The sequence below is a fragment of the Nomascus leucogenys genome, chromosome 15 (genome assembly GCF_006542625.1).
Source record: "Nomascus leucogenys isolate Asia chromosome 15, Asia_NLE_v1, whole genome shotgun sequence".
Classification (NCBI taxonomy): Eukaryota; Metazoa; Chordata; class Mammalia; order Primates; family Hylobatidae; genus Nomascus; species Nomascus leucogenys.
Genome location: NC_044395.1, coordinates 65,015,383 through 65,042,974, shown reverse-complemented (window position 1 = coordinate 65,042,974; position 27,592 = coordinate 65,015,383). Strand labels below are relative to the sequence as shown.

The 27,592-nt window shown below is 50.4% G+C and overlaps 1 protein-coding gene across 9 annotated transcripts; it reads right to left on the bottom strand.

Moving 5' to 3' along the window:
* Positions 1-108: 108 nt before the first annotated feature.
* PGAP2 (post-GPI attachment to proteins 2) lies at positions 109-27,583 on the bottom strand. 9 transcript variants are annotated; one of them, XM_030794636.1, is made up of 8 exons: positions 27,442-27,583; positions 18,182-18,200; positions 15,040-15,214; positions 8,880-9,062; positions 2,293-2,545; positions 2,052-2,158; positions 1,301-1,409; positions 109-1,107 (listed from the first exon to the last, which is right to left on the bottom strand). In XM_030794636.1, the coding sequence occupies exons 1-8, from the start codon at positions 27,581-27,583 to the stop codon at positions 977-979; spliced, it is 1,119 nt and encodes a 372-aa protein (XP_030650496.1). In that variant the 3' UTR covers positions 109-976. The 9 variants fall into 9 exon arrangements, with proteins under 9 accessions (XP_030650496.1, XP_030650497.1, XP_030650498.1 ...); XM_030794637.1 differs by lacking the exon at positions 8,880-9,062; XM_030794638.1 differs by lacking the exon at positions 8,880-9,062 and having other exon boundaries at positions 2,064-2,158.
* Positions 27,584-27,592: the final 9 nt, after the last annotated feature.

The window sequence follows — 27,592 nt, the reverse complement described above, 5'->3', positions numbered from 1 at the left end:
TGCTTCTAGGAATCATACCCTGCCGTGGACTTAACTCCCTCCCCATTCTTAAGCCTGTTTCTCTCCCAGTTCCTATCAAGATGAGCCCCAAGACTAGCAAGCCTAGGCAACTGTTGGCCCAAAAAAAAATTTATTTTCCTTTAAAATGTACAACCAAAATTTAGGGTTTGGAGCAGTAGGGAAGACAGGAGATACCAGGGAGCCCATTTTACAGTAGAGATCTGCATCTGACCCCTCTATCCCATACCTTTGCAAAGGAGGGGAGGGGTCAGAACTTTCAGAAGAAAATACATCCTGTGCTGGTGCTGTTTCTGGTGCAGGTCATCCTTTAGGTATAGAACACCACCTCCACCCGATGACATCAGAACCACTGACTGGTAGAGCCCTTGGAAATCATACAGTCCACCCATCCTCCATCAGACACATGGACACACTGAGGCTCAGGGAAGGGTACATACCCTAGGGCACACACCAAATCAAAAAGGTGAAGTCAGGACTAGAACACCTGAGCAGCTTTAGCAGGGGACTGTGGCCACAGGCCTGGATGTGCACAGTAGATCATGAAATACATGAGTCCTATGAATTACCCTGTGCAGAGAAATGGCTGTGGTTGTCAGGGAGCAGCCACTGCTCAGGGACTTCTGACCTCAGTGAAAGGTGACTATGTAAATGCCAGAAACTGGATGGTGGTCATGAACCTCAGGACGTTTTTTTTAGCACCAAATGGTGGAGCTCTCTGCCAGCTCAGCTTCTTGGGGCCTCTCAGGTAAAGGTGATGTTGTTTGAGGACCCCACGCCCATATGAGGGGTGGAGAGGAGAAGCCAGCAGCACTGGGGTGAGACTTGGCCTACGCCCTTCCTTCTTACCCTTCCCCCATCTTCAGTAAGGCCAAGAGAGGATGTGGGGTGTGGAAGGCCAGAATGGTATCTTGTTTCTGGGCAGTGGGCTGCCTCCTCCCAAGCAGGACTGAAGGGTTCAGAATCTCTTTTCCTCAGGCTGAGAGGTTATGAGCAGCTCCTTGTTCCCGAAGTCCCACCAGGCCGTCATGTGGAACGCCATGTTGGTTAAGACAACAGTGTACTCCAGGATGGCAAAGATGGTGTACACTGTTGTGAGGACACAAGGAACAGGACATGGTGAACTTCCAGCTACCCCCTCAGGGGCCTCTTGATAAATCACACCATTAGTCTGCCACAGAGAACACAATGGCAGACAGTCCCCAAGACCATTGCCCATTATCAAAAACATCACTGCTGCCCCGTAGCCACTCATGACCTGTGGATCCTATCCTGGCCTCACCTCCAGCCTCACAATACATGTTGTGCCGAAAGTAGACAGCCAGCGCCGAGAAGAAGGAGATGAAGTTGATGATGAAGAGCCGCTGTTTCCAGCTGTAGGACTTGCGATCCTAGGGAATGGGCTGTCTGATCACTCTGCAGCTTGCTGGGTATGAGAGCGTGGGCTCCCCCTCTCAGCCCTAGCTCCTAAGGACTGGGCCTTATCTCCCTTGGCTCCCACTAGCGGTCATGGAAGGGAGCACAGGCAGGGGCAGCAAGAATGACGAACATGTTCACGTCCCTGCCTCTGGGGGAGTGATGGGCCGAGGAGCAGTGGTATTCCTGCCCCTTCCACTTCAGGGGGATGGAGTATGAAAGTTACATGGAGTCACCCACCAACCCCACCTCCAAATGCTGTGGGGGAAAAGAAACCCATGTACATGGGTGGGGCGCTGGAATTATGACAGACCAGTCCTCTGACACTGTTCCTAACTCACTGCCGCCTAGATGCGACTCCTCATTCTATCCCCATTTGCAGCCTCCATCTCTTCTATTCTCCAGTCTCCCACACTACCCAAACACAGTGCTATAGTCCTAGATTCTGACCAACCGCCCTCAGTTTGTTCCCAACCCCCAGCACCAACCCCAGCACCCCTCTGCCAGGGTTCCCATTAGAACTCAGTTCCCACCTCACCATTACCCGAATCCTGAGGACAGATGTCCTTGATTTTCTTCTGGGCTGCCTTGGAGCCCCCGCTAGGGATAGACCGTACCTCCTGACTTACTGTGTGCTTCTTGGTCAACCGCCAGAGAATGCAGGTGAGGAGCATGTGCCCGAGGGATGAGGCAATGAACACAATGAAAGCATTTTCATGGACGGCTGGAGGGAAAGAGGATTGGGAGCCACATTGCAGAGAGTGCCCACACCACTAAGTAGGAAGGTCCGAATGTGGTAGGGGCAGGCCCGTCCCCTCAGGGAACCCTTCCCCACTCCTCCCTCATCCGGGCACCCACTGAAGTCCTCGGAGGAGGAGACGTAAGTGAGCACTAGCAACGCGAGGTTCTCCACGACATTGAGGCCGAAGTTAAGGCGGCAGAGCGGACGATAGCAGGAACACGGGGAGGTGCAGCTGAGGTAGTGGTTCCAGTAGGCGAAGGCCACCAAGAAGCGAGGCGCCGAGTGCAGGCCGATGCAGAAACGCCACACATAGCGCTGGGGCACCTCCCCGCCGATGGCTGAGCTCACCGAGGGCAGATAATTGGGCACCTAGAGAGTTGTGACCTGTCTGGGCATCTGCCTCTACCAGCCCCACCCATGTGGAGAGCCTTCTCTCCATCTGACAAAATCACTCTTGCCTCTGCTCCAGCACCCCCCCTTCCAAGAAGTACTCCTTCAGATGTCCCCATACCTCTCCCAAAAGACCTCTCCTTCCAGGTCCTAGGCCCAAAGTGCTGGATTCTCATTCCCCAGCTATCCTGGGATTTGTGCAGGAGCATGGTGGGACCTTCTCCATCTCCCCCGCAGACTGGAACCTGCCTGTGTTTGGTCAGTGTGTAGATGGGTTCAGATGCTCTACACCCATAGCTCAGAGCTGTGCCTTCACTAAGACTCTGGGTGAGTTCCAAGACCTCAGATTCAGTCCAGAGGACAGGGATGAGTCACAGACCATCTGAGCTTCCTTAGAACAGTGCTAGATTCACTGCTCAGCTAAGATGTTCCCCAGTCTGCTCCCAGCGCCACTCATTCCTCCAGGCAGGTGTGCCAAGGTGGTAGAACGGCACCCCTGCTCTGATCATGATTAAGAAAGTGGGTGGGCTGGGCACGATGGCTCACACCTGTAATCCCAGCACTTTGAGAGGCCGAGGTGGGTGGATCACCTGAGGTCAGGAGTTAAAGACCAGCCTGGCCAACATGGCGAAACTCTGTCCCTACTAAAAAAAAAAAAAAAAAAAAAAAAAAAAAAAATTAGCTGGGCGTGGTGGCCAGCGCCTGTAGTCCCAGCTACTCAGGAGGCTGATCAGAAGAATTGCGTGAACCTGGGAGGCGAAGGTTGCAATGAGCCGAGATTGTGCCACTGCACTCCAGCCTAGGCAACAGAGTGAGACTCTGTCTCAAAAAAAAAAAGAAAAAAGAAAGTGGGTGCTCCTAACCTGAGGTAGTCTGAGGAAATGACCATGTTCTTGTGCATCTCCACCATCCATCTTAATGCCTGGAACTCCTATTGAAGCCTCAGTCCTTAAAGCTGAGGAAAAAGATAATACACAGCTGCAGGGACTGGTGTCTTGCTTGTTTGAGAGGTGAAAGGATGGGGGATGACTGAACAATGGTTTAGATGGGGACAGGAAAGCCAAAGATGGGAAGAGGCTCTCTTAGACTCCAAGGCCTAGAACAGTGCTTCACAAACTTTAATTACCCATACAACTCACTGGGGGAATTGTTTGAAAATGCAGAAGGCTTGGAACCTGAGGATCTGCATTTTTTAATTTTTTAATTTCGTTTTCCCCCTTTTTGAGACAGGGTCTCACTCTGTCGCCCAGGCTGTAGTGCAGTAGCATGATCATGACTCACTGCAGCCTTGACCTCCTGGGCTCAGGTGATCCTCTCACTTCAGCCTCCCGAGTAGCAGGCTAATTTTTGTAGAGACAGGGTTTCATCATGTGTCCCATGCTGGTCTCAAACTCCTGGGTTTAAGCTATCCATCTGCCTTGGCCTCCCAAAGTGCTGGGACTACAGGCATGAGCCACCTCGCTTGGCCAGAATTTGCTTTTTTTTTCTCTTTTTGAGACGAAGTCTCACACTGTCGCCCAGGCTGGAGTGCAGTGGCGCAATCTCTGCTCACTGCAACCTCCGCCTCCAGGGTTCATGCCATTCTCCTGCCTCAGCCTCCCGGGTAGCTGGGACTACATGCGCCCATCACCACGCCCGGCTAATTTTTTGTATTTTTAGTAGAGATGGGGTTTCACCATGTTAGCCAGAATGGTCTCGATCTCCTGACCTCGTGATCCGCCCACCTTGGCCTCCCAAAGTGCTGGGATTACAGACGTGAGCCACCACGCCCGGCTGTTTTGTTTTTGTTTTTGTTTTTGTTTTTGGAGACAGGGTCTCACTTTGGTTGCCCAGGCTGGAGTGCCATAGCACGATCTCAGCTCACTGCAGCCTCTACTTTCTGGGCTCAGGTGATTCTCCCACCTTAGCCTCCCAAGTAGCCACCACCATGCCTGGCTAACTTTTTGGATTTTTTTTTTTTTTTTTTTTTTAGTAGCAACAGGGTTTTGCCATGTTGCCCAGGCTGGGCTAGAACTCCTGGACTCAAACAATCCACCCCCCTCAGCCTCTCAAACTGCTGGGATTACAGGCATAAGCCACCACGCCAAGCCAGAATATGCATTTTTTTTTTTTTTTTTGAGATGGAGTCTTGCTGTGTTGCTCAGGTTGGAGTGCAGTGGCGCAATTTTGGCTCACTGCAACCTCCGCCTCCTGCGGTCAGGCAATTCTCCTGCCTCAGCCTCCCAAGTAGCTGGGATTACAGGCGCCTGCTGCCACGCCCAGCTAATTTTGTATTTTTAGTAGAGATGGGGTTTCACCATGTTAGGCAGGCTCATCTCGGAACTCCTGACCGCTGGTGATCTGCCTGCCTCGGCCTCCCAAAGTGGTGGGATTACAGGCGTGAGCCACCACCCCTAGCAAGAATATGGATTTTTAAAAGTTTCCAAAACTGTGGAAATGGCCAGTCCATTGCCCACACTTTCTGTGCACTTTTGCAGACCTCCAACGAGGGCCAGGGCAGTGCCAGAGCCCAGCAACCCAGCAAGGGAATGAACTTGCTCTAACTATGGAGGGACAGTCTTCGGAAGTGGAGTTCTGAAGGACCATCATTCCTTTCTTTCAATGAGATGCCAGACTGCTGAGAAGGTGAGCAATGCTGCAGGTGGCTCATAGGGCAGCCCACAGGTAGGCCTGAGGCAAGACTAGCCATGGGGCTTCACAACCACAAAAAAGGAGATGGATTCCCCTCTGCACTGTCAGAGGAAGCTAAATGTAGAACTCTGGGAGAGCAGATGCTGGTCTCAGAGGCATAGCTTGAGATACCATAGCTTGAGATATCATAGCTTGAGACCAGGCTCAGACATGCACTCTGAGTAATGTAAAGGGGCAGCATAGAGGCTCAGGAACTGCACAAAGCTGAGTCTGCATCCCAGCTCTGCCTTTATTAGCTGGGTGATCTTGAGCAAGTCACTTCACCTCTCTGAGCTCCAATTTCCTCAATGGTAAAATGGGTATGACACCACCTACCTTGCAGGGTGTTTATGAATTCTCTTTATTTATTTTTTTGAGACAGGGTCTCGCTCTGTCACCAAGGCTGGAGTACAGTGGCGTAATCTTGGCTCATTGCAACCTCTGCCTCCCAGGTTCAAGTGATTCTCGTGCTTCAGCCTGCTGAGTAGCTGGGACTAGAGGTGCCACCACACGCAGCTAATTTTTCTTTTTTTTTTGAGATGGAGTTTCACTCTTGTTGCCCAGGCTGGAGTGCAATGGTGTGGTCTCAACTCATTGCAAACTCCACCTCCCAGGTTCAAGCAATTCTCCTGCCTCAGCCTCCCGAGTAGCTGGGATTACAGGCGCCTGGCCTCTAATTTTTGTATTTTTAGATGAGGTTTCACCATGTTGGCCAGGCTGGTCTTGAACTCCTGACCTTAAGTGATTCACCTGCCAAAGTGCTGGGATTACAGGCGTGAGCCAACATGCCCAGCCATATGAATTCTAAATATAACGTGTATAAAATATCTGCAGTATCTGGCATGCAGTAAGTACAATAAGTGATGGCTTTCAGAAGACAAAATTTCCTGCAAAGAATGCAAAAACACTGTGAGCTACATGGCCACAGAGCATGGGAAGGTCTGCTTATGGGTGAGACACAGGAACCTCCAAGTCTCCTTACTTGATTTTTCTGCCTTGCTGTTACTCTGAGTTGAGTTAGTCAGTGTTGCCTCTGCTTCCTGGAATATTCATTCTGAAAACTACTCCCCAATCTCAGCTACTTTAAGGAAAACAGGACCACCAGCTAAAGCTTGACTGGGAGAGCCCAAAGGATTCAAGGGCCCTGAACCCTGACCACTGTTGGGAATGGGTATTGGGGAGAAATGATACAGAGTTTGGGGGAAGGCCTCAGGAAGAAGAGAGAGTTAGGGAATTGTGGCTGCTGGTCCTGTCTTCATGAGCTTCTCTCAGATTAGGGATGGGGTGGGATTCTAAGAGCAGTGACTGTCTCTTCCATCATGTACACACACACGCACACATACATACAGACACATACACATAATCAGGTACATGTACTCCTACCCCCAGCCCCATTCCCAGCACACAAGTTCCCCACTCACCGACTGCACCAGCAACAAGCAACATCAGGAGCTATGAGAAACTGGGTACGCAGCTCACCCCAAACTTCCCCATGTGCTCAGAGCTAAGAGTACTGAGAGACGGGAGGATAAGCCCTTTCTGATAGGACAGTAGATCAGAAACTCGTATGGTATAAAGCAGGGTTCCCCAAAATCCCCTTTCACAGCACCTCAGATTTCACCATAAGATTCATTCCTTTGGCCTCAGGTAAAAGTCCCCCCACATTATAGATGCCTTCTCTAGCTACTCTACCGTCCCCCGCCCCATGCCAACTGCACAAAAACTCCAATTGCTGTCAATCCCACTTTCTACACCTCTCTAGACTCCATCCCTCCTCTCTACCCTCACAGTCCGCATCTTGGCTCTGGCTCCCCCAGTAGCATGAGCTACTGCACTAGCATCCTTATACCCTACTCTTGCCCCTGACCTTAAAGCTGTTCTCCACTCAGAAGCTAGAATGGTCTTCTAAAGCACAAATCTCCAGCCTACACAACATGGAAAAACCCCATCTCTACAAAAAATATAAAAATTAGCCAGGCATGGTGGCATGCACCTATAGTCTCAGCTACCCAAGGCTGAGGCTGAGGTGAGGAATCACCTGAGCCCAGGAGGTCAAGGCTGCAATGAGCCAAGATCAGGTCACTGTACTCCAGCCTGGGAGACAGAGTGAGATCCTGTCTCTAAACAAATAAATACGTAAAGCACCAATCTGATCATGTCCCTTTCCTGCCTAAAATCTTTCCAAAGCTCTTGATAAAAACTGCCCTCTGGATAATATCAAAAGATGTCGGCCTGGCATTCACAAAGAGCCTTCTTTACCACAAAGCAACAATGTCCCCTCCTCCAAGAAGAAAGTGATCCCCAATGTCCAAGCTGGGTGAAGTGCCTCCTCTGAGCCCCACAGTCACTGTACTCTTTTTCATCGTAATAGGAACCCCAGATCACTGTGTTGTGACAGTCTGTGTCTAAGGACTGACTCTTGTAACAATGAGATGTTAAAGGCAAGTCCACATCTAATTCCATGCCCCTAGCACAGAACCTTTATCCCCGGGCCCCCAGGAAAGGCCTAGTGGACTGATTCTGGGAGACAGAAGTCCATCCAGGTTTCTGGCTAGCAGATCCCTGAGTGGACACAGGTTGTGGGGCCTGGAGCTGCCAGTAGGAGAAACAAAGCTTGAGGATCCGGATCAGAGCTGAGGATGAATCCTCCAAGGTCAGTCCCCGAGTCTGGGCCAAAGCCACTTGTTACATCTCCCATCTTCTGGCCTCATTTTACCTCCTCAGTCCTGGCTTCCTTTCCAATCTGTCTCCTTCCTCTCATGATCTCTCCTGCCCATTCCAATCCCTTCTCTTCCCCTATCACCCCCCTCTAACCCCCAACTCCCTTGCACTGTTATTATTATTTTTTTTTTTTTGGCATGATCTTGACTGACTGCAACCTCCGCCTCCCGGGTTCAAGCAATTCTCTTGCCTCAAGCCTCCTGAGTAGCTGGGATTACAGGCACACATCAACATGCCCAGCTAATTTTTTTGTATTTTTTAGTAGAGACAGGGTTTCACCATGTTGGCCAGGCTGGTCTCAAACTCCTGACCTCAGGTGATTCTCCCACCTCGGCCTCTCAAAGTGCTGGGATTACAGGCGTGAGCCACAGCGTAGAGCCTGCTATTTTTTTGTTGTTGTTGTTGTTCTATTTTTGAGACAGGGTTTTACTCCTGTCACCCAGGCTGGAGTGTAATGGTGTGATCTCAGCTCACTGAAATGTCCACCTCCCAGCCTCAAGCAATTCTCCTGCCTTAGCCTCCCAAGTAGCCGGGGCTACAGGGGCATGCCAGGGCACCCAGCTAAGTTTTTTGCATTTTTTGTACAGACAGGGTTTCACCACGTTGCCCAGGCTGGTCTCAAACTGAACTCAAGTGATCCACTGGCTTCGCCCTCCCAAGGTGCTGAGATTACAGGTGTGAGCCACTGCGCCCGTCATCTCCCTTGCATTTCTATCATCATCTTCCAACTCAGGGAGGACTGTGATTCTATTCTGAGTCTCCCCCCATGAATTATCTCTGACTCTGACTTACCTACCCTTCCCCCATCCCCTTGTCTCTTTCCCTCTCTCTGACCCTCCACTTCCTCTCCACTATCTAATTCTACCCTAACTGCCACCTCCTGACCTGGCCCTGACCCAGGGGCTGGGGAGCTGGCACTCACCCCACAGTCAGTGGCCACCGTGTACTCAAAGTGGAACACCAGGGACCAGATGATGCAGAAGAAGAAGCCGAACACAGGAAAAGTGATGACCCACCAGACCATGGCTGTGAAGCGAAGCCGGAACAAGGTCCCATCGGGGTCCAAAGGCTGGGAGGCCGCAGAGAACATCCTGCAGGGCGTGGCCTAAGCAGCACGAGGAATACAACTTGGGGCCTGGTAGGACACCTGGGTCTGGGAAAGTGGGGCCTTTTCCAGAGATGGCTCCTCAGAGTATAAGGAAACGCCAGAGCAGAAAGTGTAGAAAAGGCATAAGGGGAAAAGGAAGGCAGTGCAGAGGAGAAGGATCAGAGGGAGATGGGACAGGAGCAGCAGAGACAGGCAGGGTCAGAGCTTAGGAATCCCCTTGGCACAGTGATACTCTAGGTCTACCTCTTGAATAGCCTACAGAAGAGAGGCTCCCGGTGGCTTGGACAGGGAGCTCTGGTGGCCCACCTCACTCTCACAACCCTCATAGCCACTCAGGAGAAGGGTCAGAGGTAGAAAGGTTATTATTCCCATTTCACAGAAGGGGAGACTGAGGCCCAGAACTATGCCAGGATCAAACACCAGGACTAAGGCCTCTTGCCACCTGACAGCTTCAGGTTCTAAGTCAAGGCTTCTTTCAGGCCAACTAACAAAGGACCGTTGGCTCAGAATGGCCAAAGCCCTCCCACTGACCCCGTCTGACCACATTCCTGCTCCTTACCCAAGTTCAACTAGGAACAGAGGGAGTGCCCCAGAGCCTATTTCAATGGGGCCACAGGCTGCCAGCCATTCCACCCCCAGGCTCTGAATGATCCAAGCCTCAGGCCAGCGGTACACTGATCCTAAAATACCAGGTCCCTGTGGAGGCACAGTCCTACACCTCCTCCCTCTCTGAGGAGATGCAATGTCACCCAATCCAAGGTTTGGGGGAATCTGAGGGTCATGGAAACCTCCACTGAGCTTGGGCCTGCCGTCCTGGGCCAGACCCAGGAGGCCTCTGTCCAGGTCAGACCCAGACCCAGGGAACTGAGCTTCTTCCAATCCCTTCTCCCTCCTGGCAGACAACTCCCCCTCACAACCCTACTGCCCAAACACCTTGACCCCTCAAGCTGGGCTTCCCTCTGGATCAAGCTAAGGCAGACAGAGATGGCTTGATATTAAAAGGCCTAGGACCCAATCTCCCTTCGGGACTCATACTTCCCTCCACTAAGGAGACCCAGGAATGGGGTGGGGGCCTCATGAAGCAACACTCACACTCGGTGCTGAAGAATCCGGGTCTTGGGTTGAAGGTTGTAGCCAGACTGGGACTATTCTAAGACTGGAAGGTCCCACCCCCTGCTCCTCAGGGCCTGCCCTCCCGCCCACAGTACCCAATTCTCCACGCCTGCCCAGGCACACATCCTTCCCAGGATCAACAAGCATATGTCATAAATCCTAGAACACTCTGCAAAGGTAAGAAGTGATAGTGGCTGAGGTCAGCTGGCAGTAGCTTCTTTGCCAGTGATGAGGGCAGGGACCTTTCTGAGAGTTGTGTCCAGGGTCATAGGCAGGTTTCCAATAAGGGAAAGAGAGAAAGCAAAAAGGGATCTGGCCCTTTTTTGTTAGAGCAGGACTGAGAGGGCTTGTTGGGCCTCACTGGAGAAATGGCTAAATCCTATGATGATAGAAGCAGGATACAAAAGAGATCTCGACAAGCCTGAATATGAGATATCAATGTTTAGCCTGTACCTGTGCAGAAACAGCTAATAGCAACTCAGGCTGCATCAACAGAGGTCTAACAGCCAGGAATAAGAATGAATAGTCCTGCTTTTGCCTGTACTGCCCAGGCCACCTGGAGTTCTATACCCAAACCAAGGCCCAGCAGAGAATAGTGACCAACTGGGCCAAGTTCAACGGTACATTCAGGATAGGGAAGAGCCTGGAAACCATTTCCTGGGAAGATTGCCTGAAGGAACTGGATTGCCTGAGCTCAGGAGTTCAAGACCAGCCTGGCTAACACAGTGAAACCCCGTCTCTACTAAAATACAAAAAGTTAGCCAGGCATGGTAGCGTGTGCCTGTAATCCCAGCTACTCGGGGGGCTGAGACAGGAGAATCGTTTGAACCTGGGAGGCGGAGGTTGCAGTGAGCCGAGATTGTGCCATTGCACTCCAGCCTGGGTGACACAGTGAGACTCTGTCTCAAGAAAAAAAAAAAAAAAGAAGAAGATAGACTCAAGGCCCCTCATTACTGTCTTCTTGTCTCTACAGGGCTGACCTGAAGCCACGAGGAGAGAATAGTTCTAAGGCAAAGCAGAGCCAGGGCCAAGGCAGAGACTCACTGGAAAGTAAGCACATACTCACTATAAGTAAAAGCTTCAGCCTGGCTAACATAGTGAAACCCCATCTCTCCTAAAAATACAAAAAAATGAGCCAGGCGTGGTGGTGCATGCCTGTAATCTCAGCTACTTGGGAGGCTGAGGCATAAGAATGGCTTGAACCCAGGAGGCAGAGGTTGCAGTGAGCCGAGATTGTCCCACTGCACTCCAGCCTGGGCAACAGAGCAAGACCCTGCCTCAAAAAAAAAAAAAAAAAAAAAAAAAAAAAGAAAGAAAGAAAGAAAAAGCTTGGGCTAGGCACAGTGGCTGAAGCCTGTAATCCTAGCACTCTGGAAGGCTGAGGCAGGAGGATCACTTGAGCTCAGGAGTTGAAGACCAGCCTGGGCAACATAGTGAGAACCTATCTCTATTAAAAAAAAAAAAAAAAAGAGGCTGGGCACGGTGGCTCACACCTCTAATCCTAGCACTTTGGGAGGCCAAGTCAGGTGGATCACCTGAGGTCAGGAGTTCGAGACCAGCCTGGCCAACATGGCGAAACTCTGTCAATACCAAAAATACAAAAATTAGCCAGGTGTGATGGCGGGTGCCTGTAACCCCAGCTACTAAGGAGGCTGAGGCAGGAGAATTGCTTGAACCCAAAAGGCGGAGGTTGCAGTGAGCTGAGATCACGCCACTGCACTCAAGCCTGGGCAATAGAGTGAGACTCTGTCTCAATAAAAAATAAAGAAAATAAAAGAAAAAGGCTAATTATTAGTTATTAAGCTTCCTTAGAACAGGCTACCTGGGGAGGAAGGAAGCTCCCCATCACTGGGGATACGTGAGCAGAGGCAAAGTAATCAATTACAGATATGATGGACTAGCTTGCTTCTTTTATTCCTAGGGCTGGCCATTTCTGGGATACTCTGAGTGGAAAATTCAGAGCAAATATAAAAATTCCAAGGTAGGCCGGGCGCGGTGGCTCAAGCCTGTAATCCCAGCACTTTGGGAGGCCGAGGCGGGCGGATCACGAGGTCAGGAGATCGAGACCATCCTGGCTAACACGGTGAAACCCCATCTCTACTAAAAATACAAAAAATTAGCCGGGCGTGTTGGCGGGCGCCTGTAGTCCCAGCTACTCAGGAGGCTGAGGCAGGAGAATGGCGTGAACCCGGGAGGCAGAGCTTGCAGTGAGCCGAGATTGCGCCACTGCACTCCAGCCTGGGGGACAGAGCAAGACTCCGTCTCAAAAAAAAAAAAAAAAAAAAAAAATTCCAAGGTGGAACCAACACCATAGTCTCAGGGTCACAGACCTAGTACTGCTCCAGAGGGACCAAGTACTCCAGCAATTATCTATGTCTTAATTCCCTAACTGGTATGCCAAGAACAGGTAATAGGTATGCAAGGTATGCAATAAACTAGCTAATAGGGTATTGATGCCATTAGCCCTTGGGGTCAGCCACAAGGGGCAGAGCAAACAGCCTAGTCTGTTTAACTCCATATGCCATACAAATATTATAATTTTGCTTGGACTATGATTGACTTATACCATGCCTTCCTTTCCCCAGGGCACTGGGCTAGGGAGTCCTGATAATTTATTCAACCAACACTTCTGGCCAGGCACAGTGGCTCACGCCTATATTCCCAGTGCTTTGGGAGCTGAGGTGGGAGGATCGCTTGAGGTCAGGAGTTCAAGACCAGCTGGGCAACAGTGTGAGACCCCGTCTTCACACACATACACAAAAATTAGCTGGGCATGGTTGTGCATACCTATTGTCCTAGCTACTCAAGAGGCTGAGGCAGAAGGATTACTTGTGCCCTGGTGGTTGAGGCTGCAGTGAGCTATGATCATGCCACTGCACTCCAGCCTAAGCAACATGGTGAGACCTCATCTCCACAATTTTTTTTTAATTAAGCTGAGTGTGGTGGCTCACACCTGTAGTCCTAACTACTCAGGAGGCTGAGGTTAGAAAGACTGCTTGATCCCAGGAGTTTGAGGCTGCAGTGAGCTATGATCATGCCACTGCACTCTGGCCTGGGGGACAGAATGAGACCCTGCCTCTAAAACAAACAAAAAAACCCCAAATACTTTCTCACTCAAATGCAGTGCCTACCCTCAAGGAGATCCCCATCTGGTAGGGAAGACAGACACAAATATGATGTGATAGATAACACAGGGAACCGTGGGCACCCAGAGGTGGGAGTGATTAAGTTAGCCCCAAGGAGGATAGGGAAGACATTTTAGAGCTAGCTGGGCAGGGTTTTGCGGGATGATAAGGAGTGGCTAGTGTAAAAGGAACATCTGATGCATTATCTGAGATAAGCACTAGGTCAGGAAAGGGTAATCCTTCCCTTCAGATCACCTGTTCGCCCTTTTTGTCCAGTTCTTTCTAATAGCTCCCAGCCCTAGGTCTCATCAGATTGGGTGTCCATACCTCAACACCCGTGTCTACCCACTGACAAATCAGGAGGAGGGGAAACTCCAGTCACATGAAGAAAAGAGGTGGGGCTCCATCCCATACTCGTAGCCAGACCCCACTGCTAATCCTAGCCATTTCTCTGAAGCAGATGATCTTTACATGAAGGGGGGGATCCAGCTGGCTGGGGCCTTCAGAACTCTGAGGGACCCCAACGGTCCATGTGCAGAACCTGCCTCTTCTCCACCTAGAGCCCCTAGGCTAAGTTCATTTCCTGCCCTGCCTTCCAACCTGACAGTCTCTTCCTCCTCCTCCTTCTGCTCCTCACATTTCATCATCCTCCCTAAACTACCTTCCCATCCTTCTTCTACCTAGAGCTCTACACTAGCCCTGGGAAGGAGCAGGACAGGAATTATCAACCCTGTTTTATTTTTTAGAGATGGGGGTCTCACTCTGTCACCAGGCTGAAGTACAGTGAGACAACCATAGCTCACTCCAGCCTCAGACTTCTAGGCTCAAGCAATCCTCCCACCTCAGGCTCCTGAGGAGCTAGGACTACAGGTGCACACCCCCATGCCCAGCTAATCAATTCTACTTCAGACATGAGGAAACTGAGGCTGGGTCTCTGTCTCAGGTAATATAGAGTCAGTAAATGAATTACAAGTATAACAGAGTTTGACACATGTCCCACCCCACTTACTTTGATATCCTAGAGAAAGTGGTCTTACATCTTTCTTCCTGGCCCTGCACCCCATATCCCTGTCTAGAGGGTACAGAGACATCTATGGAATTTTAGAGGCCATGGGACTCACCCCAGGACACATACACAGGTACATAATCAGATCTCCATACAGACAGGCACAGATATAGTCTCTCTCACACACGACCCACTCAAACCCATTATATGGGTCATGACCCTCACAATCACACACACGTATACTGAATCACATTCCTACAGAGACAGGAACAAGCCCATAGTGCTACATTAAGAGGCCCAAAATACCCTCTAGCCCAATCCTGTTCTCTCTCCACTTCCCAGAAAACCCTGGGGTTCCAGAATCTGCTCTTCTATGAAGTAAGGTCTGCCCTCTGGACAGGGATATGGGGTGTGGGGCCAGGAAGAAAGATGTAAGACTACTTTCTCTAGGATATCAAAGTAAATGGGGTGGGACATGTGTCAAATTCTGTTATACTTGTAATTCATTTACTGACTCTATATCACACTTCAGTGACTCCAGCCTCCAGAACCTCACAGAAGGCAGAGGGAGACTAACCCTTGAGATTTCAATTTGCAGGCATGCCCCCAGCAGCCCCATATGTTTGATGGGCCCCAGTGGAGAGCTGGCTAATCTTGTTAAAAGATATTCAAGATCTAAAGAAGATCCAGATCAGCCTGAATATGAGGTATCAGTGTCCCCATGCCCTACCCCACAGTGTGTGGCCGTTGTCTCCTTGAAGTGGAAGAGCAGGGACCAGAGGATGCAGAAGAGGAAGGCGACAAGTGGACAGCAGACCGTGACCAGGGCCACCACGGTGAAGCGGAGCCGTACCAGGGTCCCATCCCGATCCAGTGGCAGTGGGACCTGGTACATCTTGTCAGACCTGGGGATGGAGTGGCATGCTGTCAGGGCCCCAGGCAGCAAGGCTGGGACTCAGTGATGAAGTCAGCCCTTGTGCTCAGTCCTAAAATTAGCTGTGTGCTATGGGGTGGGGAGTCTGAGGAGGAAGTCACCTAAACTTGGATAGCTCCTGCCCTGGATGAGGAAGACTGACTCAGAATCCCAAGACAACATTCCACCTCAATTTCAGAGGGAAGACAAAAATGAACCAAATCTGTACTAGGATAAAGATTGAATGGATTGGGAGAGCTTCTCCTCACTCCTATCTGCCTAACTTGACAGGCCTAGGACTAGAGAAGCTGCTTTAAGTGTCTCTCCTTATTTCAAGAACCAACCCTAAAACCTACCAGTGGATGGAACGGCCCATCTCCTCCCCCAGGCCTTTGAGCCTCAGGCCCAGCCTCCAGGCTTCAAGGCCTCTCATCAGCTCTCATTGCTTCCCCACTGGCCCAGGGCCCTCCTGCACTTTCAGTCTCTTCCCAGGCTCTGTGTGCTCTGTGTGCCCTGTGTGCTCTGTGTGCCTGCACCACAGACCACAGTGGCAGGGATTCCATGGAAGCTGACAGAACCCCGATCCCCCTGCTTGTCCCAGCCTGCTCCCTCACGTGCCCCGAGGGTGAAAGGCTTTGCAGAATCAGGCCTGGTGCTAGCCTGGGCTTGCTGTTTGCTGGACAGAGCTGCTTGGTCAGCTTCTGGAGGCTTCCCAGTGCCCAGGGGGCTGTCCACATCACCCTCCTGTGAACAGATGAGGGTTCCTGGGGAATGTGATTTCCCCGTTAGATAAGAGTAGCTACGGTCAGGAACTATAACAAATAAGTGTATACCAACAATCCTAGCCCAGCTCCCCACAGTATACAGAAGGGAAAGTTGGGGCAGGAATCTGCTCATGATCACATAACAAAGAGATACATGTGGGACCCACAAAGAGTTACACACTGCAACTCTGGCCTTCCTTGACCCCTTCCTCTCTGTGTCTGAGCTTGAGACAGAAAGGTCAGGTTAGGACTGGAGTGAGAGAGGCAGAAGAGGCACCTGTTCACAGGAGGAAAAAAAAGGAAAAACCAAATTCTACATAGATGAGGCAGTTAGCCCTATTCCCATTGTAAAGATAGAGAAACCAAGACACTCAGAGAGAGAGAAAAGCTCTTCCTCAAAGCCCTGTGCTGAGCCGAAGGGAAAGGCATCCCTGGAACGTTGGCTTGTTGTTGCCAAGCTAGGGCTGGCTCCAGACACATAAAGAATATACCCTTCTGGGCTCACAGGCCTTGTCAAATCAAGTCCCAACTCTTCCTGACCCCACCCACAGGACTCTTCCTTTAGTCCCACCCTCAAAAAGAACCCTGATCTCAGTTAGGTTGGCATCCTGGCATTCCAGAACAAGCCAGGTGGCTACGCCTCCACATTCTCACCCATTTTCCCCCAGCTGCCAGGCCTGATCAGGCAGGCTGCTCCAATTGCTCAAGTTCTTCTCCTCCTTTTAGGAGCATCAGGGATCCCAGGGAGCTGGAAGTGGCTCTGGTGACCCTCCCAGAAAAAAAGCACATTCCCTGGATCATCCCTAAATGGACTCTAAGTCCCTTAGGGCCCTAGATGGGGAAAATCTTCCTCACTCAACCCAAACCTAGACTCTGCAGTAGCAGTAGCATTAGTCTTCCCTCCCAACATCCCTCCCTGAAGCCTGCAGCTCTAGATCCCTGAGGAATCACTAGGATTCCCAAATTGAAGACTAAATCTTCAGGGAATGAAGAGGCACTACCCAAATCAGGAGTTGATGAGGAGGTTCAAGGGATAGTCCATTCCAATTCTTGGAGGTATGCCTGGCCTCCCATTTAGCTGTGTGACCTTTGGCAAGCAACTTAACCACTCTAGATCTGTTTCCACAGTTCTGCAACATGGGAATCACATGGTTTAGATTACCTCTAAGGTCCTTCCAACTTGGTCATTATACTCCACACCTCAGGGTGGAGCTGAAGGGCAATTGTTCAGCCTGCAGACAGTTCTACATTCCTCACAGGTACTACTTAGCTGAAAATTGCTTTCTTTGGAGCTACCTCAGCTCCAAAGTCCCTAGAGATCTTCTCAGCCTCGAGTCTGAACCCACATTTAATGAGTGCCTACGGAATACTAGGCCCCCTGCTCTGTACTTGATATACATTGCCTCTTTTAATCTCACCATAATTCTATGAGGTAGGTGCTACAGCCTGTATATTTCCATTTTACAGATGAGGAAACTGAGGCTCAGGGAGGTTCAAAACACTTACTCAAGGCCAAGGCTAATAAATGGCAGAGCTGCCATTCAAAACTAGTCTATGGGGTTCCAACGCCGGGGCCCCATCCTCCCCACCTAGGACTCCTGACCAGGAGGCCCCGCGGAATAAAGAAGGGAGAGCTCAACCCCTGCACACCCGGCCCCATGCTGGGGAGGGAGAAGAAGGGTGCCAGCTCGGCAAGTCCAGACAGCAGCAGTTCCTGGGAAACAAGAGCGTGTGCGATAGGACGGCAGGCACCAGGACTCCCAGAGCGTGGGGCCCGGCCCTGCAGAGGCCGGACCGCGCGGCCAAGCTCCCCTGAGTGGGGCTGCCCGGCAGCCCAGCACACCCATGCCCATACTCACCCACGCGGTGGTGGCGAGATTGCCGGCGGAACCCGGGGGCCCGGGTGGCCCGGGGTCGGGGACTGGTTCTGCGGGCTGGTCAGAGCGCGAACGGCGGGGGCGGGGCCGGCGCTCTCGGGGCGGAACTTACAGAGGAAACTGCGCCCAGATCCTCCGCTGGCTCCTCCCCGCTTCTGGAGACCCCGACCCCTGACTCTCCTCCTCCATCTGGCGTGTCCTCAAACCATGCTTTACAGCCCGGGTCTGCACCCACTAATTTCGGCTGCGTGAGGGCAGCCGGAAGAGCTCTGGATACCTGAGTTTTAGCATGTTGGATAAGCCACCTTGTCGCCTTACCTCTCAGCTACGTTCCATCACCTGTTGAAAGAACACAAAATTAATTCAACAGGGGCCGGATTTCTCTTTCTCATCGGCGCGTCTCTCCTGCCTCGCACCTCCATTCTAACCGAACTATCCAGCCTCGCCCTTCTGAAACATTAAGCTAGTTTCCTGTCAGCCTTGGCGCCCCTCTCCCAAACTTTGCTCGTCAGGGCGGTTGGGGACATTTGAGCAATGGGAAGAGCACCCTTGCAGGCAGTGAGACCCGGTGAGGCACATCCCAGAAACTCTGGCCTAGTGCTGTTCCCGCCTTTGTTCAGGAGAGGGCGCCCTGTCCTACATAGCGCAGAAAGAGGATTTCCAGCCACCAGCCTTGGGTCTCCCGACAATGAGAGGATTGATCCCCCAAAACCAGCTGCCAGAGTTCCCTCCCTACCCTGACCATGACTGACCCATAAAAGAACTTGAGGGGGACCCCTGGTTCCCTTTGCAAAGACCATCCTATCCCAACAGGGAAGGAGGGTAAAGGGACCAAGAATCCCTCCTGCAAGCACACTGGGGGGTAACAGAGCATCTGCAGCGGGTGGAGGACCTCTAAGCATGCCATAGCTAACATCGCACTTTTCCACTTAAATCCTCACAGCAATAACACATTCTGAGCACCCAGTATATCCCAGGCACTCTTACTTTTTATCTCATTTATTTAATCCTCATAAAAGCCCTGTGAGGGCCAGGCGCGGTGGCTCACGCCTGTAATCCCAGCACTTTAGGAGGCCGAGGCAGGCGGATCACCTGAGGTCAGGAGTTCGACACCAGCCTGGCCAACATGGCGAAACCCCGTCTCTACTAAAAATACAAAAATTAGCTCGGCGTGATGGCACATGCCTGTAGTTCCAGCTACTTGGGAGGCTGAGGCAGGAGAATCGCCTGAACCTGGGAGGCAGAAGTTGCAGTGAGCCGAGATCACGCCACTGCACTCCAGCCTGAAGACAGAGCAAGACTCTGTCTCAAAAAAAAAAAGGTCTCATTGTCTTGCCCAGGCTGGTCTTGAACTCCTAGGCTCAAGCGATCCTCCTTCCTTGGCCTCCTAAAGTGCTGGGATTACAGTCATGAGCCACCGTGCCCACGCTGTAAAATGGATTTAGGAATATCCACACTGGGTGTGGTGGCTTATGCTTGTAATCCCAGCACTTTGGGAGGCCAAGGCAGGAGGATCACTTGAGCCCAGGAGTTCAAGACCAGCCTAGGCAACATAGCGACACCATCTCTGCCAAAAAATTAGCTGGGTGTGGTGGCACACACTTGTACTCCCAGCTACTCGGGAGGCTGAGGTGGGAGGATTGCTTGAACCCTAGAGGCAGAGATTGCAGTCAACTGAGATCATACCACTCCACAACAGCCTGAGTGACAGAGCAAGAACCTGTCTAAAAAAAAAAAAGAATATCCACATCATAGGGTTGTTGTATTAGAGGTAATTTAGCAGTGTGACAGCCATGTGGAAGGTACTCAATACATGATGGTTATTATGATTAGACATGTCAGCTACAGTGTGAACTCGTCCTGAGCTTTTTCTGTATTGTCTGACCTTGGCTGTCACCAACCCTTTCTGAATCTCTTTATTTCACTGTCAGTTTGAAAGACCTCACCTACCTTGATTTATGTGCGGGAAGATAAAAGAAATAAAAGTCTTGGGCCGGGTGCGGTGGCTCACGCCTGTAATCCCAGCACTTTGGAAGGCTGAGGTGAGCAGATCACCTGAGGTCAGGAGTTCGAGACCAGCCTGGCCAACGTGACAAAACCACATCTCTACTAAAAATACAAAAATTAGCCAGGCCTGGTGGCGGGCACCTGTAATCCCAGCTACTTGGGAGGCTAAAGCAGGACAATCGCTTGAACCCAGGAGGTGGAGGTTGCAATGAGCCAAGGTTGCGCCACTGCACTCCAGCCTGGGTGACAGAGCGAGACTCCACCTCAAAAAAATAAATAAATACAAATTAAAAATAAAAATACAAAATACAAAAATAAAAATAAAGAAAATATTTGTTGGATTTATTTAATGGAACTGGGTTTTGAAGAATGGGCAGTATTTAGACAGGTAAGCAGAGATTGAGGAATTGCTAGAAAGGGGACACAGTGAGCATGGCTGGGGTAGGTATAGAGGCAGGGACATAGACTGCTAAAGACATCCAGCTTTAGACCAAGCTCTGCCACTGCCTCCTGGGAAGCCTCAGGAAAATCAGTGTTCTTCCTAGGTTGAGGAGTTATTCTTGTTCTTCTCAAATATCTTTTTCATGACCAACGTATCCTTCCTGGATGGCTTTAAACCACCCACCCCCAGCTCACTCATCTTGCTCTAGCCTCACTCTGACTCAGATAGCAATTAAATCTTCCCATTCATCTGCTTGCTTCCCTGTTCATCTAGCTTGGAATGTTCCCTGTTCCTGCCTCCATCTCAGGGAACTCTATCCTTCCTATAAAGGTATTTATTAGCATGACATTTTGGTAAGTTAAGAATGCATGTGGTAATTTCTAGGGAGATCACTAAAATAATACTAATAGGAAAAGAGAATTTAACTTTCAAACCGGTATAGTGGGAAAAATGGGCCAGGCATGGTGGCTCATGCCTGTAATCCCAGCACTTTGGGAGGCTGAGGCAGGCGGATTGCCTGAGGTCTGGAGTTTGAGTCCAGTCTGGCCAACATGATAAAATCTTCTTTCTACTAAAAATACAAAAATTAACCAGGCGTGGTGGCACGCACCTGAAGTCCCAGCTACTAGGAAGGCTGAGGCACGAGAATCACTTGAACCTGGGAGGCAGAGGCTGCAGTGAGTCATGATCGTGCCACTGCACTCCAGCCTGGGCGACACAGTGAGACTATGTCTCAAATATATATATATAGCAGTAAATTCATTAAATGCATTAGACTAAATGTTCTGGTTAAAAGCCAAAGTATTGGCTGGGCACAGTGGCTCAGGCCCATAATCCCAACAATTTGGGAGGCCAAGGCAGGTGGAACATTTAATGTCAGGAGCTTGAGACCAGCCTGGTCAACATGGTGAAACCTCATCTCTACTAAAAATATAAAAATTAGCCTGCCGTAGTGGTAGAAGCCTGTAATCCCAGCTACTTGGGAGGCTGAGGAACGAGAATTGCTTGAACCCGGGAGGCGGAGGTTGCAGTGAGCCGAGACTGCGCCACTGCACTCCAGCCTGGGTGACAGAGTGAGACTCCATCTCAAAAAAACAAAACAAAAATGGCCGGGCGTGGTGGCTCACGCCTGTAATCCCAGCACTTTGGGAGGCCAAGGCGGTTGGATCATGAGGTCAGGAGATCGAGACTATCCTGGCTAACATGGTGAAACCCCGTCTCCACTAAAAAAAAAATACAGGGCCAGGTGCAGTGTAATCCCAGCACTTTGGGAGGCTGAGGTGGACGGGATCACCTGAGGTCGGGAGTTCAAGATCAGCCTGGCTAACATGGTGAAACCCTGTCTCTACTAAATATACAAAATTAACTGGGCATGGTGGCGCATGCCTGTAGTACCAGCTACTCGGGAAGCTGAGGCAGGAGAATCACTTGAATCCAGGAGGCAGAGGTTGCAGTGAGCTGGGATCACTCCACTGCACTCCAGCCTGGGCGACAGAGTGAGACTATCTCCAAAAAAAAAAAAAGAAAAGAAAAGAAAAAACAAAAAAAAAAAAAAGCCAGGCACGGTGGCAGGCTCCTGTAGTCCCAGCTATTCGGGAGGCTGAGGCAGGAGAATGGCATGAACCTGGGAGGCAGAGCTTGCAGTGAGCCGAGATGGCGCCCCTACACTCCAGCCTGGGTGAAAGAGCCAGTCTCCATCTCAAAAAACAAAAAAAAAACAACAAAAAAATACAAAGTATTGTGCCCATGTCATAGACAAGGAATTGGGGCAGAGAAGAGTTAAATAACTTAGGCAAGATATAAAAAGTAGCAGATCTACAACTTGAACTTAGCTCTGACTCCAACTCTGCTGCTTCTCTGGAAGGAAGTCTTATCCTTCCACAATTCTGCAGTCCTCACAGGTCTGTCTCCTCCCTAACCACCAATCCTTCATGGCTGCATACAGTGAGTTCTCAAGCCATGTGTATGAGATTGGGGCTCCTAGGACAAAGCTGGACTTTCCTTGGCCAGAATAGTGTTGAGCTGTGGACATCTCTGGGCTCATGATGTCCAGGACAAGGCTTGGCTCCAAAAGGGTTTGTAAGCATGCATCAAACTCCTCGTCTTTAGAATGGAAGAAGGAAGATGATGATACCTAAAAGAGGTGTTATCAGAATTTAGACAGAGTAGGAGTGTGGGAAGGAACCCCTGGCTTCACAAAGATGTCCTTCCCCAGCCAGGAATCCTGGGAATGATGAGCCATGAGCCACTTGCCTATCAAAGTACCCAACAACGTATCTTTAGAAATCACCAAAGTCACAGGAAATTCTTCCTTGGAGTATTCCTCATCCAGTACGTGTTCCTCCAGTCTTTCTGCAAGTATGCACTATTTTCCTGCACACCTACTTGTACTTTGGACTGAATGTACTCATTTGCTTACTCATTCGAGACATTTCTTTCAGAACCATTTTATAACCAAAAAAAAAAAAAGAAATAAAAGAAAAAAAGACATTTCTGAGTCCTCTTTCAGTGTCAGAATCCATGTCTTAGAATATTTAGAATGGGAACTCAACATTTTTATTTATTTATTTATTTAGAGACAGAATCTCCCTCTGTCACACAGGCTGAGGCTAGAGTACGGTGGTGCAATCTTGGCTCACTGCAACCTCCACCTCCCGGGTTCAAGTGATTCTCCTGCCTCAGCTTCCCGAGTAGCTGGGATTACAGGCATGTGCCACTACATCTAGCTAATTTTTTTATTTGTAGTAGAGATGAGGTTTCGCTGTGTTGGCCAGGCTGGTCTTGAACTCCTGATCTCAGGTGATCTGCCCGCCTCAGCCTCCCAAAGCGCTGGGATTACAGGAGTGAGCCACAGTGCCCAGAAACTTTTTTTTTTTTTTTTTTTTTTGAGATGGAGTCTCACTCTGTTGCCCAGGCTGGAGTGCAGTGGCACGATCTTGGCTCACTGCAAGCTCCGCCTCCCAGGTTCACGCCATTATCCTGCCTCAGCCTCCTGAATAGCTGGGACTACAGGCGCCTGCCACCGCACCCGGCTAATTTTTTGTATTTTTAGTAGAGACGGGGTTTCACTGTGTTAGCCAGGATGGTCTTGATCTCCTGACCTCGTGATCTGCCTGCCTCGGCCTCCCAAACTGCTGGGATTACAGGCTTGAGCCACCACACCTGGCCAGGAAACATTTTTAAATAATGCAAACAATACCATTTATTGAGACCTTATGTGTGCCAGGTACTATGCTAAGTGCTTTAAATGTATTCTCTCATTTAATTCTCACTATGACCCTGTAAGGCAAATGTGGTTGTTATGCCCATTTTATACAAAAGAAAATTGAGGTTCAGAGGGATTAGGAAATTTGCCCAAATTTCTTTTTCTTTCCTTTCTTTTTTTTTGGAGACTTTCACTCTTGTTGCCCATGCTGGAGTGCAATGGCGCCATCTCAGCTCACCGCAACCTCTGCCTCCCCAGTTCAAGCAATTCTCCTGCCTCAGCCTCCCAAGTAGCTGGGATTACAGGCATGCACCACCACACCCGGCTAATTTTTGTATATTTAGTAGAGACAGGGTTTCACCATGTTGGCCAGGCTGGTTTCGAACTCCTGACCTCAGTTGATCCACCTGCTTCAGCCTTCAAAAGTGCTGGGATTACAGGCGTGAGCCACCGTGTCCGGCAGGAAATTTGCCTAAATTTCTTTCTTTTTTTTTTTTTGAGACGGAGTCTCACTCTGTGGCCCAGGATGGAGTGCAGTGGCTTCATCTCAGCTCACTGCAACCTCCACCTCCCAGGTTCAAGCAATTCTCCTGCCTCAGCCTCCCAAGTAGCTGGGACTACAGGCACGTGCCACCACGCCCAGCTAATTTTTTTGTATTTTTAGTAGAGACGGGGTTTCCCTGTGTTAGCCAGGCTGGTCTCAATTTCCTGACCTCGTGATCCACCCGCCTCGGGCTCCCAAAGTGCTGGGATTACAGGTGTGAACCATCCTGCCTGGCCCAAATTTCTTAATTAAATTAAACTGAATTACATTAAATTAATAAATAAATTTAAACTGAATTAAATTAAATCTGCATCCAGATTTAAACCAGGGTTCTCTGACTCAAAGTCCAACACTTCTACTAATCCCCAACTGAAGAAAATAATTCACTCATTCGTGCATCAAATATCTAATGTGTACCTACTATGTGCCCTGCCTTAGGGACACCAAAATAAGTCAGTAGAGGAGAAGCTTAAAAATAATTGGGCTTGGAGGCCGGGCGCAGTGGCTCACGCCTGTAATCCCAGCACTTTGGGAGGCCAAGGCGGGCGGATCACGAGGTCAGGAGATCAAGACCATCCTGGCTAACACAGTGAAACCCCGTCTCTACTAAAAATACAAAAAATTAGCCAGGCGAGGTGGCGGGCGCCCGTAGTCCCAGCTACTCGGGAGGCTGAGGCAGGAGAATGGCGTGAACCCTGAGGGGCGGAGCCTGCAGTGAGCCGAGATTGCGCCATTGCACGCCAGCCTGGGCGACAGCGAGACTCTGTCTCGAAAAAAAAAAAAAAAAATTGAGCTTGGAGATTAAAGGGCAAGAAATCAAATGTTCTAGAGGGCAGTTATGAAGCTACTGTAACTATCTAGGGAGAGTTAATGACTTTCTAAAGTCCAGCAAAGGCAAGGAAGTGTGGTTGTAAAGGAGGGGTGTTTTGGATGGAGGAGTTGGGGGAAGATGGCTGCAGTCAGAAGTTTAAAGTAACTTTACTATTTGGCCAACCATATATTGATTTTCTTCCTTCAAGTATCTACTGAGCACCTACAATGTACCATGTTTCTTCCATCCACTATCTTATTCCATCTTTACAACCCACCACTTTTTTTTCCCCCCAGTCGGAGTCTCCCTCTGTTGCCCAGGCGGGAGTGGCGTGACTGTAATCACAGCTCACTGCTGCTTTAACCTCTTGGGCTCAAACGATCCTCCTACTTCAGCCTCCCAAGTAGCTGGGACTACAGGCGCTTGCCACCACACCTGGCCTGGGCTAATTTTTTGTATAGGTGGGGACTCACTACGTTGCCCGAGCTGGTCTCGAACTCCTGGGTTCAAGTGATCCTCCTACCTTGAACTCCCAAGTGCTGGGATTACAGGCATGAGCCACCACTCCTAGCTTCCCATTTTTTAAACAAACAAATAAATCAATTATCTCTAATCTCTTGCCATCACCAAAAACCCATATGGCTTTAAACTCATTTACATTTTAGGTAAAGCCCATTTCAATTTTGCATTCATGTCTCACAAAGAGGTGGTGGTGGAGGTTTTTTTAAAATTTTTTTTGAGATCACTCTGGAGCGCAGTGGCAAGATCTCCGCTCACTGTAATCTCCGCCGCCCTGGTTCAAGCAATTCTCGTGCCTCAGCAAACCAAGAAGCAGCTGGGTTTATAGGTACCCACCACCATGCCTGACCAATTTTTGTATTTTTAGTAGAGACAGGGTTTCATCATGTTGCCCAGGCTGGTCTCGAACTCCTGGCCTCAAATGATCTGCCCGCCTCGGCCTCCCAAAGTGCTGGGATTACAGGCGTGAGCCACCAGCCCGGCCAGTATACACTTTGCTTTCTGAGCACAGCTCCTGCTATGAGACTCTCAGTCACTAAACAGGTCTAGTTTCTAGAAAATGCCCACCTTTCACTCTTTTTTTTTTTTTTTGAGACGAAGTCTCGCTCTGTCACCCAGGCTGGAGTGCAGTGGCGTGATCGTGGCTCACTGCAAGCTCCGCCTCCTGGGTTCACGCCATTCTCCTGGCTCAGCCTCCCGAGTAGCTGAGACTACAGGCACCTGCTACCACGCCCGGCCAATTTTTTTGTATTTTTAGGAGAGACAGGGTTTCACCGCGTTAGCCAGGATGGTCTCGATCTCCTGACCTCGTGATCTGCCCGCCTCGGCCTCCCAAAGTGCTGGGATTACAGGCATGAGCCCGGCCCACCTTTCACTCTTGTAATATCAGTCTTCCGCTCTGGGCTAGGCCCCAGGAGGACTTCCAAGAGCCCAAGGCACAGAAAACCGAGGGTATATAATAGGATACAAAGTGACAACGCTTTAACAGAGGCCTGCCCAAGCATTAGCTCAACTGGCTGGGAAAGCTTGGCAAATGTATCACTGAGAAGATGGGAACATTTGAAATACCCGTCCTTTAACAATAAGTAGGGGTTTGGCTGGGCGCGGTGGCTCACGCCTGTAAGGCCAGCACTGTGGGAGGCCGAGGCAGGCGGATCACCTGAGTTCTGGAGTTCGAGACCAGCCTGGCCAACATGGCGAAACCCCGTCTCTACTAAAAATACAAAATTAGCCGGGCGCGGCGGCGAGTGCCTGTAATCCCAGCTACTCGGAAGGCTACGACAGGAGAATCTCTTGTACCTGGGAGGCGGAGATTGCAGTGAGCCGAGATCGCGCCACTGCACTCCAGCCTGGGAGAAAGGGGACAGAGTAAGACTCTATCTCAAAAAAAAAAAAAGTAGGAGTTCATGGGCAAGGTGGCTCACGTCTGTAATCCCAGCACTTTGGGAGGCCGAGGCTGGTGGATCACTTGAGGTCAGGAGTTCGAGACCAGCCTGACTAACACGGTGAAACCCCCGTCTCTACTATAAATACAAAAATTAGCTGGGCCTGGTGGCGGGCGCCTGTAATCCCAGCTACTTGGGAGGCTAAGGCAGGAGAATCGCTTGAACCTGGGAGGCAGAGGTTGCAGTGAGCAGAGATCGCGCCGCTGTACTACAGCCTAGGCGACAACGCGAGACTGCATCTCAAAAGAAAGAGAAAAAAAAAAGAAGTAGGGGTTCTCCACGTGCAGCTGGGAAAGACGTTCCAACAATCCTCATTTGTACCAGGCCCTTTGGTGGGCCAGTCCCTTAGGGCATCTCTAATGCTCCTAATGTCTATCCTAGAAATTCAGGGAGGGAAAGAATGTGCTGGGGCAAGCATGGGTCCGGAGAGAATAGGATCAGGATTTAGGGCCCTGAAGCAGCCTCAGGCAAACTCTTGGACAGACAGACCTTCCAAGAGGGCCCTCAGGCTCCGCACGTGGTCTGGGAAGGAAGTGCGGGGCAGAGGGACTAGGAAGCCTTCCCAGCAACGCCCGCGGACCGGGGCAAGGAAGGGGTCGAATAGTTACCATGCCATTCTGGGGCCGTCCCTCTGATTGGCCCGAGCTCCCTCAGCCCGAGTCGCAGCGCTCCAAGGAAGGGGGCGGAGTCTCTATGTTGCGTCACCACTCTTCCCGACACCCCGCCGGTGCTTCGCAATCTAGCCATTCACAAGCC